The 16,043-nt window shown below is 35.3% G+C and overlaps 1 protein-coding gene across 1 annotated transcript in view; it reads right to left on the reverse strand.

Annotated features, from left to right (window-relative positions):
• Positions 1–3,202: 3,202 nt before the first annotated feature.
• The window catches only part of RPAP2 (RNA polymerase II associated protein 2), a gene marked incomplete at its 5' end in the record, with an annotated part of 39,935 nt that continues 27,094 nt past the window's right edge, over positions 3,203–16,043 (reverse strand). The window contains one exon of the mRNA XM_029083906.1: positions 3,203–3,386. Coding sequence (XP_028939739.1) covers positions 3,203–3,386 — 184 coding nt within the window. The remainder of the gene's footprint in view (positions 3,387–16,043) is intronic.

Here is a 16,043-nt window from a genome sequence, read left to right on the forward strand (position 1 = left end):
TACAGGTCCACTGCCAGACAGGCTTGGATGCTTTATATGGTTGTGGCAATGGATTTCTACAACTTTATGATCTTTATAATCTAAGCAGCTGATGGCTTTACCAAGCTCATGCACCTTTCATAGAGCTGTTTAGAAACAGAGGTTTATGTCCCATCTGCCCTAAGCCCCAGATCCATAATGTCCCTCCATGCCTGCAGCTCACAAGTAAGTCACTAAAATTTAGTGTATTTGAGATAAGGCTCAAACCCACCACTGAACCCAGTGTCAACTCTTCTCATCTGCTTAACTCGCATAGGAAGGAAAAACAGTAAGCACAGCAGCAAGGCCACAAGGAAACAATCTGCCTGCAAACATACCCAAAAAGAGAAAGGGGGGGGAAGTGTGCTGACAAAGAGTCTAAGACTCAAAAATGAGGTCTAGATTTGAACATTTCTAAGCAAAACATGCTCATAAAAAACTGCATAGATTAATTTTTGGTGCCTGAGTTGTGCTCTTTGTACAATCAGTTAAAGGCTGACAGTACAAATGATCCTTTTGAGATGCCTACAGCCTTTCTCTTACTCAAAAGTAATGGGTACATGTAGACTTTCTGCATTTATTTACACATGTTTTGCTCATGTCTAACGGAGATGAAATCACTAAAGGTAAGTGAAGAATATCCCTTCAGGGCGTTTCCAGCATATTATCGAAGTCTTTCTTCTGACTGGTGAAGAAGGTCATGGAAGGAGAAAGGTTGTTCTGTTCTCTTAGGGCAAGGAAAAAAAACGAGTGACATTAATACACAGCAGCCAAGAAGGAGATGCAAATATCCTGGAAGCTTACTTTTTTGAGCTGCTAAAGCAGACAGTAAAAGTAGCTACAGTGAACCCTGATAAAAAGGGTTTGGGCCTGTGACTTGTTCACTCTTATAACAAGAGCATATGTTTCCTACACAGTAAGTGCTGAAGACCAAGCTTAAAAATAACTAACAAAAAAATCACACCACTAAACTGACAGGAAGTGTAAAAACTTTCCAAATGAGAGACATCAAACCTGGTGAAACACAGTCATATTCCCAGTATGATGCACACAGGTGTACTCAGTATAGCAGCATTGTCATGGGGTAGTTGTAATCTTTATGCTGCAAGGTACATGGAACAGAACAATGGCTTGCTCAGACCCTACAGTGAAGTACTAGCTAAAAACAGAAATACATTTAACTTCCAAAATCAGAAGCAGATAGATACAAATTAAAAGTTTGTTTTGCTCAGAGCATCATACCTATTACTCAGTTTTCTATAGGCTTATCTTTTGGTGATGTCCTGTCCCTTCTTTGCATATGTATCAAGTAAAAAGTTTTCCAACATGGTACAAAACCTATGTACTTTCTATCCAGATTACATCATGCATTCCTAAGAATTTGACATCAGACACACTCTGATCACGATGGGTATTTTTTTTCCTATTGCATACTTAGAAAAATGCATAGCTTCAACTCTGTGTTAAAGGTTTTCCTCGTTCTAAGCTGTTGCTTTTACAAGTTATACTGAACATAACTTCCCTTTACAAGGTAAGCTAGGAAAAGTAAAGCATTGCCTAAATAAGCTCTACTGCACAATGAAGCTTCCAGGGAAAAGCTATGCAGGCTTCTGTGTGTCAGGGGCAATCAACATATTTATTCTGATTATCATGAAGGAACTACACAGCAATAAACTAATTAAGTGCAGAGTTCCCCTTTGGTGTCCAGTTACTGAAACAAAACAAAAGAATAAACTCTCTTTTTCAAATGGAGTTGCTATGTAGCAGCCCTGGCAAGTCATGCTTCAGCCTTAACTAGTGCTGGCATTTGCTGCAGATTAAGCACAGTCAGTTACAACTTTCTTCTCACGTCTCTCACAGGACAGTGTCCTATGAACTGAGAGCTATGAAATAAACCGTATTATGGAATCATTAAGAATTACTAGTGGATTAGTTTTAAATTACATTTTATAATCAGCTAGTGACAGAAGCAAGTCTAAACACACTCAGTCCAAACAACACAACTCTTAAATGAAATTATTATTGAAAGCCAAAAAATAAGTTTTTAGTTATTAAAATATATTTTAAAGTCCAAATTAGTAACAATTAGAGGCTGTTTAAAAATAAATTTTACACAAGTTCAAAGACACCCCTTTCTTAGAAGCAGCAAGATAAACAGGCATCAGACATCTTTGTGTACTGGTGTCATCATTCTTAAAAAATCTGCTCTGTGCACTGGGTCAACTGGAAAAATGTCAGCAGCAGTGTTCTTAACACTCCAGGCTAATATGCTCCCCCCCCCCCCCCTTTCCCCAATTCCTGTAGACAAATTTTCGCTGAAAATTTCCAAAGCAAGAAAAAACCAAACCAACCCAAATTCCTTTCTATTCCTTTTAAATAGACTGTTCAGATGATCCACATTTTAACTAGTCTTCACGCATACCTTGAACAACTGCTGTTATGGTCAGCTTCTCCACAAGACTTCAAAACTCTAATTCATAGGAAGGAAATGAAAAAGCAGATGTGCAAGAAGAACAATTAATACTAAATTTCATTTTTCATTTTTAAAAAAGTTCCAACAATTGAAGGAGTTCTTTTGTTCTCTGTGCCACTATTTCAGATAGCAGGAGATGTTAAGATGATCACCTTATTCTGTGGAGAACAAAGGAGTGAGATCAGTAATGTTAATACAGTGATTACTTAATGAAATACTATAATGGTATATTAATTTAATCAGTTGAATATGATCAGCATAAATAAGGCATTTGCTCTTAAATTTTTCAGCCTACCCAGAATGCAAAATGTAATCTTAGTATTTTGCAAAAATACATGGCTTTTAGCTCATTATTCTATCACAAAGACCAAACATAACAATTTCATTTTAATAATAAAAAATCTTGCTGAGACTTAGCCATTGTAGACACAAAGAAATTTTTAAAAATAAATTGTAGTAGAACTTGAGTGAAAATTCCTTCCAAAATTGCAGTAAATCAACTATTTATAAACCAACCATAGATTAAAGTGATAAGTAAGCAGCTGGCATTTACTGTAAGTGATAAAATGATGACACTCATTTCCATACCATCCATATTTCTTTACTTTAAAATGTACTTTACACATTTTCTACCCTGGTTGATATGATCTGTAGTTACTGGGCGTACTTACAAAATGCTGAAAATTAAAACTGTTGTTAACTGGCTTAGTTTTATGACATGCAACATAGCTTAAAATTGACTGACCATTCAAGGAGGCAGTCCTTTCTAAATATTCTTGTTAAGCTTTCCAGATCTTCATTTTTGAAATGCAGTTCTTCCAGCAGTGTAGTCAGGAACTGTGTATACGTTGGGCTCAGCTGAGTGTTCTTGAAAAGTGGAGTAGTTTGTGACAATCTGGCAAAAAAACCCCAAACCAAAAGCGACTTTTCAGTGACAGATATAGAAAAAGCAAAGCTTGTGAGTTTGAACTGTACTGAAGAAAGGAGTTCATAACGTCACACTTCATTCACTACAGTACATAAGACAATATACAATGACCTGTACCAAAATATTAATTTTTATTAAGATGTAGTGAAACAAACAAAAAAAATCTAATTAGAAAAAATGGGCTAGTAGTTGGTATGACTCTAATCAGTTGCATACTGATGTTATATAATGTAGACAAACAAAATACAGAACAAAGTGCAAAATGTTACATAGTAACACATAAAAAAGGAAAGATATCAGTCTTTATTTTCTTCTTTATCAAAAAGCTCCTCAAATATTGTAAAAGTTGTTCTTTGTATGAGTAAAATATTAAAAAGCTATAAAATTGTATCTTGAAGTAACCAAGAATAATATTTTAACCATAAATTATTAACAGTGCTCCTTGACAGAAGCTGTACTTAATTGGCAAGTCACACACTGTCAAACTCAAAGACATTTAAGAGGGTCACTTACTTGGGTGATTCTCCTCCCATGCTGTATGCCATAAAATGCACAGTATGTCAAGATAGCAAACACATTTTGCTTTAAGCTGAGATTTCTCCAAAAACACAGAAGCCTCTCATAGAGGCATGCTAGATTATTATTAATTTTACTTGATGCACATGAGCACCAGACATCAATTAAATTTTCAAACCAAGGAGCAATCTGAGTGAGTAATAAGAGCAATTTGATTTCTTAGTTTTGACAGTCTGTATCTTAAAGCAGTTTAAATTACACTTCTTACACACTGAACTGGTTAAAAATAGGCTTTAAGAAAGCTGGACAAAACTAGAACAAAGCTAATTTAATCCTGAGAAGTTTTTATATGAGCTACTAAACTTCAGTTTTAAAGCTGATACTATAGCAAAGATTTGCTATAGTGAAACTGTTTTCTTTTTTGGTAACAAAATCAAGTGCTTAAAGTCTTAAAGTACCTGCAGTCTTAGAGTGCTTCAGAAAAATAAGAAGATCAAAGCAGGGAGCGGGGACAAGAGGGAAGAAATTATATTTCTGCATTCAGTCACAAAGTTTAGCTTTAAAATTCAAACAATACTTAGCCTTCCAAATTTTTCTATTTAGCAACAAAATTTTACAGAAAATCTTCCATTTGACCATGGTTTTCTGAACTGCTGAGCAGATGAAATTCATCCAGTTTCCACTGATTTTAAAAATTATAATGAATGGAAGCTAAAAGTAGTTACCAGCTAGGAGAATAAAGTATATATGAGATCAGACAACAGAAATAAATAGGGCATTAGTGCACCTCCCCAAAGTGAATGTTATTTGCCATCTGAAATAATGGAAACTGCAAGGTATGCATTACTGTACATTGCATTTAGTTCCAGAATCAACAAGAACAGCATCAGAAGGCATAATCTTCAAAGGATCCAAACCAAACATGTAGTGCTGCTGCTAAAACACATTCCTCAGTTTGGAAGGAGCCATCATCTACATATATAGTATCTGTATGGAGATGAGGTGAAATGTTGAGCTGTTGGTTTTCATTTGTGCTTTAATTTTATCTGAATCTGTTTTTATCCTTTTTCTTTTTCTCATAACTCTATTGCAAAATATTGCAAAGGCAGTAATAGCTGAATCTACTTCCTAAGCATATTTAAAAAAAATCTTTAATGAACAAAGTCAAGTATTAAAGCTTATGCTGAATATTAAGTAACTTCAACACCAAACGTTGCTGACAAGATCTCTTAACAAGAACTCATATCCCAGCAACAGTTACTTCATCTTGTGTTTAAATAAATTGTGCCATTGACACCATATAGGGAAGAGTTATTCTAGAATATGCTTGTGAAATTATGCACTTTTAATAAGAAATCCAAGGTAGTCTACAGCTTCCTAGAAACTTCCCAGCTCACAAAGCCTTTCAGTGAGTAACAATTGAGATCAGTCTCCCTGCAGTCACTGGTATTAAGACCATCTCCACTTGAAGAAAGCTGCATATAAAAGAAGATTCTTTTAAATTAAGCAAAAATAATGATAGAGCACAAAGCATCTTACAAGACATAATAAATAGAATTCCTTAACACAAAAATAAATTTACAAAAAATTTTTGATTCATAAGTAGACTTTTAATGAGTTAAATTATTTTCCATTTCTTTTTGGATTCCATTTCAGTATGCACATTTAGCTAAATATTTCAACTATCAAACACTGACACTTGGTTAGAAGGACTTGAAGGGATGCTCAAAGTAAGGACATGGTGTGGAAAGAAACAGATTTACTTATGCACAAACTCTGCTATATAAATCCTCCCACAAAAGAGAAGTATTCAGAGTTGGATTTGTGATTCTTGGACTGAGGCCACTAGGTTTTGTATTGTACTTCATGACAGACAGGACTGAGTTGTTTCTTTCCTGGTGAGAAGTGTAACAGTTACTATTTAAACCAGTCAAACAGAGTGCCTCTGCCCAGGCTGACAATCTGGAGGTCACATTTTGGATTATGATGCTTTATCAGCACGGGAGCAGAGGAAGTGCTGATAGAGGATCAGAGTGACCATTTCAGAGTGTTAGTCTGGAGACAAGGATAGTGGAACAAAGACCCGGAGACGCATTATTACTAGTCTTCAATTTGCCCTTCTAAGGATTAAGTAGGTTATATATGAAAAGAGACTGGTGGCATAAACAGTCATGACTTCCTGAGTCCTGGTGCCAGGCAGCTGTCAGATTGCAAAACACTCTTGGCAATGTTGTAGATTTACATGTATTTTTTGATGAATTTTCTTCCTCCTGCCTTGGCCTTAAGAGGATGTTAATAAGGACGTTATTTTTCAAAAAGAGCAGAAAACTTGTGTAGTTTTAAGTAATATTCTAAATCTAAAATCTTTATAACATGAAGCTCACATGCTAAGCAGTCTTTTTTTTTTTTGGAACTGTAGTCTAGTGATATTACGTAGTGTCATGAATTACAAGCATGTCATAACTATCAGACCTGGTTTAAGATACTCTATTTAAAGAGTAGCTATTATAGCCCACATTGAGAAAGAAAAAGGTATTGCTATTGTCAGAGAAACTGTCAGGCATTAAATATTGAGAAACAAAGTTAGAAAAAGAAAAGATGTTTTAACTGTGAATCAACTGTTTTTCCTTACCTGAACTTTGTTTAAAAACTAATTAAGCTACTAATTATCTGATAAGCAGGAGACTAAATCAAAAAGTAATCTGAGAGAGGCACATTAAGTTTCTAGCAATTACTTAAAAATTGCGTCTATATGGGACAATGTGTTAAACACTTATGAATATATGTACAAATACTTTTATCTTGGAAAACTGTGTCCTTTTGGCATTTAAATGATGCTTTAACTTGTCATTTCGAAAGCAGTTATCATCAAGTACTTTTCTACTTTTAAGTGGCTGTTGGAACAGAAGCAGAAGCTTTGTCTGCAAAAGGAGCAAGCACAAATTTCTGGGTTGCACTGACTGGTAGGTTCCATGCTCTAAGTAACACTGGTTCAATATATATTCAGGGTACTGCATAACAGAGCATTAAGGGCTGTGCTCTCATCCTTACATGAAATGCTAACTCAATTAAACCATAATTGTATGCAAATAAGCCAGAACAGTATTTGGAATTAATATCTTCAAGTCATTGAAAGCTGCAACTACCCTATCATGACTAATTCAATTTAATGATATAAGGGATTTCAGTTCAAGGATCATGGAATTGCCTCTAAACTCTGCAGCAGCTTCCAAAGATGTAGAATATAAACACGAAATAGGCTACTCGGGACCACAATAATAACAACTGATTACTGCAACAATGAAACAAACAATATAAATTCTGCTTTTCTCTTACTTCTTTCACATGTTGCAACATTAATGTGGAAAGTCAAATAAGAATAAGAAAAGCTAAAACATTAAGTGATTTTAAAGCAATCACCTACAGAAGCACATAAACAGAAATGTTACTGTCCAAAGTTATACACCCGTGCTTCAAAGGCTTGCCTTCAGCACACCCGTTAAAAGGAAACGTTCATGCTCAGTTAATGGAAAAGTAGTATAGTACATATCAGACTTCATGAAACAGTGTCGTTTCCTGCACACCCACTTACACCATATGGTAAACATGTCTTTGTAAAGTTTAAAAAGTGTTAAAAAAGTCAAATTATATCTCACTGATAAATTTTGTATTTGCTGGCTATTCTGCATATGTTACATGTTCAAGGAGGGGGGGGGGGAAGTGAAATTAATGTGAAGATCAAACTATTATTATCAAGCTATTAAATGACATCTGGTTACCACAAAATATTTACATAGTTTTAGTGCTTCAGCTCAAGACCCAATCTTCCTATGAATTAGTCGCCTTAAAAAAAATTTGACAAATGTATTTAGGAGTTTAACCTCAATTAAAATATTCTTAGAAGTCAGTCACATCATATGGAGTAAATTTCATTAACTGATATGGTAGTGTGCACAACTTGTTTTTAGATCTATGCATACCTTAACCAATACTGCTGAATACATTAGGAAAATATGATGGTGGAGTAATAGTTTTATGTAGTTAAAAGAAATAATTGGCACTTCCTATCCAAATGTGTGAATATCCTTTCCAAAAAAACCCTAATTGTACAGTACCATCCTCCCTTCAGATACTGGAACTCAGGAAAAGTTTTCCAGACTTTTTGTTTAAGATTAATTCTGTGATCCCCTTTGAAAAAAGTTAAATTGTCAAAGCTGCCACTGTGATACCAGCCAGCTCTCCGAAGCAGACACCTGAAAACAGGGGTAAGAACACAACTACCTAAGAGTTGGGATCCTTTCCATTCCCCAAAATTGATGACTTAAAATTACACAAGAACTGTTAAGAATTTGAGCGCACACAAATTTACCGAATATCATGCAAAGCACTTGTATACTCAGCAAGAAAAGCTGTATGTTTATTCTCAAAAGAATAATAAGCTCCTTCTAGAAAAGGTAAGTACTGCCAGTCTTCCTAACTTTTTCTAATGACACAAGCTTAAAAAAATAAAAGCCACTGATCATGGCAGAAGCCATGGATCTGATCACAATTATTTCAGTCTTGTACCTTGTCTGGCATGCTTGGAACTTGAACAAGAACAGAATTACAAAGCAGAATGATGGAACAGGCAAGCACCACTTATTTTTCCATAGAAACTTTTGGAAAATAGGATACAAACATTTTTGACAGTTACAGGCATTTGAGCACCATGAATAAGACTCTTAACATAATCATCACAACATAATAGTTTTTTTCTTTTTCATTCTCACAGTTTATTTCTACCTTTTGTTTTAGGCACTTAAGACTTAACTTTTTTAAGATCACCATAAGTAGGATGACTGATAACTACTTTTCTATCAGAATGACAGAGTTGCACTAATGATCACAAAGTTTCTTAAACACTCATTTCAGAACATGGAAACAAAGCAAGAGCAGGCAGCAATTATCAGCAGCACTTCCCCCCTCCGCCCAACAAAAAGACAGACACAGACCACCACATATGTGGTACAGGGAGGGTGCCAACAAGCCTCTGATTGAGGTGCTATCAATAGACTCTTGCTAAGGGTCCCTACCCTGCAAGGAAGTCCAATGGATTCCTTGCTGTCACAAATTGCACTAAGGCTATGAACAGTCTAGTCCTCTCATCCCACAAGCATTTTAGCTGAAGGTTTGTTAACAAGCACTATGTACACTTAACAAAGAGTAAAAGTGCTTACAAGCCTCTAACTCAGTTTGGGTGATTTAACTTGGCTGTTAAAGGTTCTGAGAGATCAATCAGCCATTCCAGGAACGTGCTGTTAGCGTTATGCCAAAGCGTATGCGCTCCATTGCTATAGCATAAAGTCATGTCACATTGTGAACAAGGACAGATTTAGGATAAACAATGTTAAAACACATGAAGAAACATAATCCTGCAGGAGACGCTCCACGGAGCGCCATTGATCATAACATGTCAACTACTACAGTAAAGCATTAAACAGAACCCTATCTGAATAGAAAAACCCTTTATACTAAAAGTCTTCCAGGGTATTGCCAATATTCAGACACAAATGAAAAATATTTTAATGGAAATTCTACACTGAAGTGTGTTGCTGTGATTTGGCAAGGACTGGGGTTAGCGATCCAGTGCTCTTGTTGTGTGTGTGATTAAACGGCTCTGAAACCAGAGCAACTTATTGAAGTCTAAGTCTTTAATTCAAAAGCAGGGAACACCACCATCGTGTGGGTCACAGACAATGGAAATTAATTTGGAAGCCTGTCAAATTTCCACTCAAAATTCACACTCAGAAGACTATTACGAGTCAATGCTAGATTTGGAATTAGTTGGTACTTAGAAGAATTAAGTTACAAGGCCATAAACCCAAAATATTTCCAGCTTTCCTCTCCTCCACATACTTTTTTTGGTAAACATTTGGGACAGTATTACCTATATATCATCTGCTTTTGATATTTACAAGGAGTACTGGCATACTCTTCTTCCCAGTTCTGTACCTGCCAATTTAAGTTGAAATCATGAGGGAAATAATCTCTGAGTGCTTCTACAAGGTATAAAGGATTGCAACAGTACTGCATGGATGAAAACAAGCCGAGTGCAGCAATGTCAGTTGGCAAGTAGCAGGAGAGGGACTGCTTTTCAAGCTGAGCCCGTGGAAGACTGGTTTAAAGGCACTTCACTGAGGAGACCAGAACAAGCCCTTCTGCACTAGACAGGTGGATGGCCAAGCTGGGCATGTTGTACCACTTCTCAGACCAAAGCTGGGTTATAGGTCAAGACCAAAGGAGGGTTATAAAACAGTACCAAAGAAGATGACATTACTTTATACAGGAGCCTCTAAAGTTTTTTCAGTAATACAAGGTACTTTAGTTTCATCAACAGCCCAAGAGTCCTTCAGCAGCTGTCTACAGTAAATTTCCTATTCCTTGCCTTGCAAGTAGAAGAGATAGCACAAAACCTCATCCACAGATCTAAATAAACTTTTGAGCAGACTGATAAACACTAAGTACCAGTATAATACTGCAAATCATTCTCAGTAATATTTAATCTCATTTAGTGTTAAGAAATACACAAGTCCACGTTAAGTGAATGAATGGGGACAACCATGCCATTATAATGTGTTCTACTGTGTCAACACACAAGGACTGGGGTGTTCTGGTTTTGTTTGTTTTGTTGTGTGTTTTTTTTTTTTAAATACCTAAAATATATTTGTGCTACTCATGTTGCAGATTTGATGGGCTTAGCAATGCAATAAAAATGTTATTAATCAGAAATGCCATTCTTTTAAAATAGCAATTTTATAGAATACAAGCAGTTTTATAGAATACAGTCTTAGATCCCATTTTAATTATGTTCCTATGGAGGAAGTCTCCAACACAACTGATTAAACAAAAGTAATTGTTTTGTTTAAGACAAATGGCTAGACTGAGTCAATACAGCAAGTGTTACACATCAGCAATAAAACTCATTGAAATAGATGTGCACTGCAGCCCGTAGACCATCTGCCTGTACGTACAACTGGAGTGTCGCCAGTGTTATCAATCACCTAATAATAGTGCTTCAGTTGATGGGGTGAACTGCAACACTTGTCACGTTTATCCATTTCATGAACCCCTACCGACAGGCACTCAGACATTTTGACAGAGTAAGTCAAAGCATCACTGTAATTCTGAATGTTCTTCACAACATACTGACTGTGTGCTTAATCTGAGGTAGAGTCCCTCACTTACCAGTATACCACTGGATACAGTACACTTGTCTCGGGACAGTAGTTTTGTTAGTAAAGTATCTTAAATCACAGCAGGGATTTCCACAGACCTTAAAGCATAATGCATTCATCAGACTAAAATTAGTACTGGACAGAAAGCTGATCTGAACACAGTGTGAGTGTAGTTGTAAGTTAAAGATGCAACACCAGGGAGCTTAAAAAAAATACAACCTTTGGTATAATTAAATGGTTACACAATCATACTGTTCTAACATATACACTCAGAAATTAGAAAACATTACAGCCTCAACTTATGTAATTTAGCTGTTAGGCTCACAGTTTCAGTCAAAAAAACCCCACTTGTTTCTTATAACGTTAGTTTGAGCATGATTTAAAAAGCCCAACTTTTTTTTTTAAAAAAAACCAACCTTAAAAGCAAAAGTCTGTCTCTAGAGTGAACATTTTCCATTAAAACACATTAATATTTGACAGACAATCTTGAACTAGAAGCATCTAACTTACAAACAAGATGCAGAAGTATTTAAATATATCTCTGGAATTAAGTCTTTTAAATTAAATGATACTAGTGCTGAAAAAAGTAACTATGATCAGCATCATTTGCAACTGAAATTAAAGCAACCTCTAATTTGGGGCCCTCTGTTAGCATATCCTATCAGTCAGAGGAAAGTCAGTATTCAGGGGTAATTTTCTTTAATCTCCCCAAATTTTTTTCTTTATTCTATTTTCTTAATGAAAGATAAAACACCCTAAAGCTCACAGTGTTGAATGGTAATAACTGAGAGAAGTAAACACAATTTTCTTACTGAGGAAAAAAAGCTACTTCTGGTCTAGTTTTAAATATAGCCTGAAGATGCTATTCTCATCATAAAGACAAGAATTTTGCAGCTAAAGTGCAATTTATGTTTTATTTATTATTTAACTTCCTTTCATTATTGTGTACTGACTTGTCCACAGAATCCAGCACAGACACTTTAATCCTCTGATGGCAACAGAAACTAAATTATTCATAGTTTAAAATTTTTGTCCATTACATTTAAATCAATGCTACAAACACCAATTCAAAACTAATGACTGGACTTCCTACATAATCCCATAAAACTTAAGTTTCATTCAAAAGTTAACTTTGTTGTTTCCCCTACCTTCATTTTTTCTATGAAGCTTTTGCAAGTCTGTTGAAGAAAAATGTTCTCGTTGATACATGTTTATTTATATACTTACATAAAATATACATTTTTCTTCCTTTAAAGTTCACCTTCCACACACACTTTTCATACGGTTGTTCGGACATAAGTCAACTTCCATTCCCTTTTAATGGGGCCAAAATTCTACTTGTGATGCACCTGGGAGGATACACCTAACAGTGCAAAGGTGAAGGAAAGCATACCTACAGTAACAAGGGTTTATCTAACCATCTGATAAAAGTGCTTACTAACAACTGAAAAAAGACAAAGGATCTGCCTCTTTCTTTCTTTCATGGTCAGGAAGTTGGGTCAGGTCCTTGGGACCAGGCTGCACAGCAGAATCCCCTCAAGTCATATCATGATCTCCTCGCACAGGCTTTGGCGGTCAAGTGAACACTTGCAAAATACTTTGCTGGTTCTACTCTAACATACCACATAAGAGTTCATTTTTTGTTTTCCTGTTAAGCTGCATAAGGAAATGTTTTGAAAGACACTCCAATGCTTTAACTGTACTATGCAGGGGAGATGTGTTGAGGCAACAAGCTTACAGCTAGTGACCTTACCAGGTACAGAAACTGTTTATTTCAAATGGATTTAATAAAATGCAAACATTCTGAATATTTGTATCTTTTTTAACCTCATGAACAAGCTATTTGCATGAGCAGCAGGATGTATTGTTTATGCCATTTTTTCCTCTCCCCTGAAAGTTAAGGATCACTCCATTAGCTGCCAGCTGTTATATATAACAGCCACCTGTATAACTTCAAAGATCCTGCAATGCAAAGGTTTTACAATAATGTTGCACTGATACAACAAGATACAGAAAAGGAAAAAACTCGAGTGAATTCAGACTGTCCTCAAAATATCAACTTCTGTAAGATGGATGACCTTTGACTTTTAATGAAGGACAAGCAAAACTCATATATAAAAAAATTCTACCTATATCATTAGGTCAGTGATTAATTTTGTAGGTAAAGTAAAAGTCTAATGCAAAGGAACACCCAAAATTAAGTCTGAAAATACATGTGTTCAAAGAAACTATAGTGAGACATTTAATTAAATGTTGTAACAATTTACTATGGCCATTTTGTGTCATGTGTTGGTTCTGTATATTGTATACTTGAAGATAACATGCCTTAGAATGTACACTGTATATATAAATAACTGAAAAGTTACATTAAAAATGCCTCAAAAATTAGATAAACATCTGAAACTCTCAGTTCATGTAACTCATACTATTTTACCACAACACAATTAATTATTTAATACAATTCTCATAAAGTAACTAGAAAATGGCATTTCTCACTATTCTCATATTTCAGTTCCCTGTGAGCGACCACTAGCACATAAACGTGACAGCAATGACCTCTATTCAGCTGAGAGAAATTTACAATTCTATGGCTTTGTACAACTGTATCAACCTTTGCAATGCAAGCATCAACACTGCTTCTTCTCACACAGTATCACTCCTACAATGCTCCTTCTGAGCAAGTTTCCTGACCTTATATACGCACACATAAAATAAAGTCAGTTCCCTCAGCAATTCTCCAGGAAAAGAACCACACATTTCAGAATGAATATTCAGCAGGTAGAAAATGATGTCACATTCTCTGCAAGCATTTGCTATCATTACGCTGATCCTGCAATACTAAGCAGTTGGCTTCATTAAGTACTTGAGGATCACTGTTTTTAAACCAGGCTTTGTCTAATGAGAAGACGACAGCCAACACTCTGGAAATACGCTGATGTTACCATGCCAGTGACAAAAAATCAGGGACCTATGACTCCTTTAAAGCTATAGTAATAATATGTAATGGTTCTATTTGCCTCCTGTTATAGCGATATTTAGGAGCTCTATTTTCAAATACCTATTTATTTTAAAATCACTATCAAGACTGCCATCAACACAAATATCATATAGGTCTGGCAAAAAACAATTACTTGGGCAATCATATGCAAAACAGAGTTTTCAGACTTCTTTAGAGTTTCCTCTAGCCAGACAAGAAGATTAAGGAAGCACCAAAACCAGCTCAACGACATCTATAGTTTCTTATCCAGAGTATTCTTCATACAAAGTTTAGCTCGATCAGAGACTGTGTTTCACAATTTAATATTAATAGATATGACTGCAGGATGATTTTTTTAAACACCAAATGGGTTTGGTACTCATCTCTACATCACCATATTCCAAGTTATTACTACAACAGTAGTTCACGGACACGAAGCACCAGAACTTCTATAATACTGTGTACATTCATACAGGGATCTGTTTCAAAAGGTTTTAATTTAGCTTACTTATCTGCATAAAGCCAAGGCAAAAAAAATATAAACCCAGAAGAAATCACTATCAGCTGTTTCTCTCTAACAAATCTAAGTTTCTTAGGTACACATTTCAAGGACAGGCCTTGTTTAAAGAGCTCCATTTATTTGAAGTCTGTTTCCTGCTAACCAGCTGACAGATCAAAGGTACTTCTCAGTCGTACCATTTGTTCTTATTCTCCCTCTTTTTTAACTTACTCAAAAATTTAAATTTAAATTTATTTTAAAATTGATCCTTTCATCCTTTTCAGTCTTCTGTTACCTACTTTTTATGTTCCACAAAGTTTTTCTGTGGCACCTCTCAAATACTGGAATCTATGCCATTGAAGTCTTTGCGTTACTTAGCTACATGAAATTAAGCACAGGTATAAGTCTCTGTAAGATTAAAAAAAGCTAACATGCAAGCTTTTGAGAGCCTGAACCTTTTAAGTAATTTCTGAAATATACACTGTTGTATAAATTATTGTGCACATACAGTGGGACAATTTAATATCTAAAAGATGCCTTTATATACAAACCTAGTATATTTTATGAATCAAACATTGCTTCAAATACATCAATTTTTGCAATTGCTGGACTTTTTTGCTGCCACATACTGGTAATCTATTCCTATTGATTCATCTCAGTGATATGCAAAAAAATTTTTCAATAAAGATTAAATAAAATACACTGCCTTACAGTTAAAACAGCTACAATGCAATATGCTTAGGTAAATAATTTGTCAATACTTTATAAAATGTACTCACCTGTATTCAGTTACTGTGGAAACAATGATCATAAAATTGATCATAGTTTAGTTTCACAACCTTAGCATTGTAACTTGATTATCTGCTTTTCAGTTCAAAATACAGATCAAACACCTGCAATAATGCAGCTGAGTAAAGAGACATGCTAGGAATAGACTTGCTTCCAATGTGTCCAAATTTTTTTTCTTCAGAAGTTAAACATAAGGACTTCAATATTTTCCTACTTGCACTTCCCAGTTTTGAAAACAAATGCCAGTGCAGTTTTGGACCTCTCAAAATGAGATTCTTAAAAATCCCCCACAGTTAAGGATTCTTAAGCACATTCTCCCAGACATGCCAGCTCACAGTAGGTTTAAAAACTCCAAACCCTATTTAATTGTTTTACTTCCAGATTTATTACTGACTTGATGACCTCCAGTAAATCACTTTTCTACTCTTAATCTCAATTTTATCATCTCTATAACAGAAGAACACTATTAACACTTACTTGTGAAAGTACAGTGACCTAAATGCCTATCTAAAAAAAGCAGAATATGTGCTATGGGGAATATGAAGGGCCACATGAATCTCAACTATTCTTTATCCTTTTAAAAAACTGAAGACCTCATCCCAGAAATACCAAGTTTTATGATGAATGAG

Source organism: Antrostomus carolinensis, unplaced genomic scaffold, assembly GCF_000700745.2.
Source record: "Antrostomus carolinensis isolate BGI_N321 unplaced genomic scaffold, ASM70074v2 scaffold10552, whole genome shotgun sequence".
Classification (NCBI taxonomy): Eukaryota; Metazoa; Chordata; class Aves; order Caprimulgiformes; family Caprimulgidae; genus Antrostomus; species Antrostomus carolinensis.